At 41.9% G+C, this 1,143-nt stretch overlaps 1 protein-coding gene across 1 annotated transcript; it reads right to left on the bottom strand.

Annotated features, from left to right (window-relative positions):
• Positions 1-552: 552 nt before the first annotated feature.
• On the bottom strand, positions 553-1,143 carry LOC146937685 (uncharacterized). Its single transcript, XM_085749496.1, has one exon. The coding sequence runs from the start codon at positions 1,141-1,143 to the stop codon at positions 553-555; it is 591 nt and encodes a 196-aa protein (XP_085605622.1).

Below are 1,143 nucleotides of genomic sequence, written 5' to 3'. Positions count from 1 at the left end.
ATGTAAAAAAGGACAAGCTGTCCTTGAGCCACGTTGTGTCTGGCGGCTGTCCCCTTGTGGGGCCCTGCTATCGGCAACATTCTTCACACCCATACCTTTGCCCCCACGTGTCCCTTCCTCATTGTCACCAACCTTTGAATTTTGTGGGCTCACCTTCTGCTGGGCCTCTAGCTCTATCAATTTCCACATTGCTTCTGCACCCCCACCATTTGCATACTAAAATTCATCCTTCATTATCATACCTTCCGCTAACACTTGATTTATTTGATCCGATTTTGTGAGATTCGGAGCAAAAAAATTCTTGTTGGTCTTGACCTCCTCCTTCTTGGACCCACCACTAGTATTTTCAGTGGGATCAATTTCTGTCCACCATCTTACTATTTTGATTCCATCTGACCGTTGACATTCCATGAACTTGAAAAAAGTTAATTCCCTTGACTCCGCATTAATTCCGACTTTAATACGCCCATAAACTTTATGGTTTGAAATTCCATAACCATCGATTGTCATTGAATGACTATTTTGATTGTCATTAATGGATGTTCCTTCCACCTACCGACCACCGGAATTCTTGCTCCGGCCACCCAGAATCCATTTGCTCGCCTCTTTATGACCACCACCAACGGGATTATTCTCAGCACGGAAGTAAGCCCCCCATTTTTTCTCGCTACTTGTAGAGCTGAACTCAAACTTATCACTGCAAAAAATTTCAGTATGGCCTATAGCACCACAAACAAAACAAAATTTGCCTAGTTTCTCGTATTTGAATACAAGTTTTATATTCTCACCTTCTTCCCTTTCAATGACAAGTTCTTGTTGCAGCGGCTCTTCCACAATAATTTCCACTCGTACCCTCATGAACCTCCTCCACGGACTATAGTTATTTTCCTCATCAAATTTTACCATCTTTCCGATGTGGCTTCCGACTAAGGAACCGACTTTATCATCCATGAATCCAAACGGCAGTTGGTGTATTTTAGCCCATATCTCTGTTGTATTCATTGGCATCGTCAAAGGGTTCTCCCCAACTGCTACTTTCTTCAAGATAATCATATTATTATCAAGCAACCAGGGACTACGATTAAGGGTTTTAACAAGATCTCCTTTTGAATAAAGCTGGACCATGAACTTATTATCTTCCAT

The sequence above is a fragment of the Medicago sativa genome, chromosome 3, assembly GCF_051527215.1.
Source record: "Medicago sativa cultivar Bolivia chromosome 3, Bolivia_mono, whole genome shotgun sequence".
Taxonomy (NCBI): Eukaryota; Viridiplantae; Streptophyta; class Magnoliopsida; order Fabales; family Fabaceae; genus Medicago; species Medicago sativa.
Note: the sequence above shows the minus strand (reverse complement) of the source record. Positions and strands in the feature narration are given on the sequence as shown.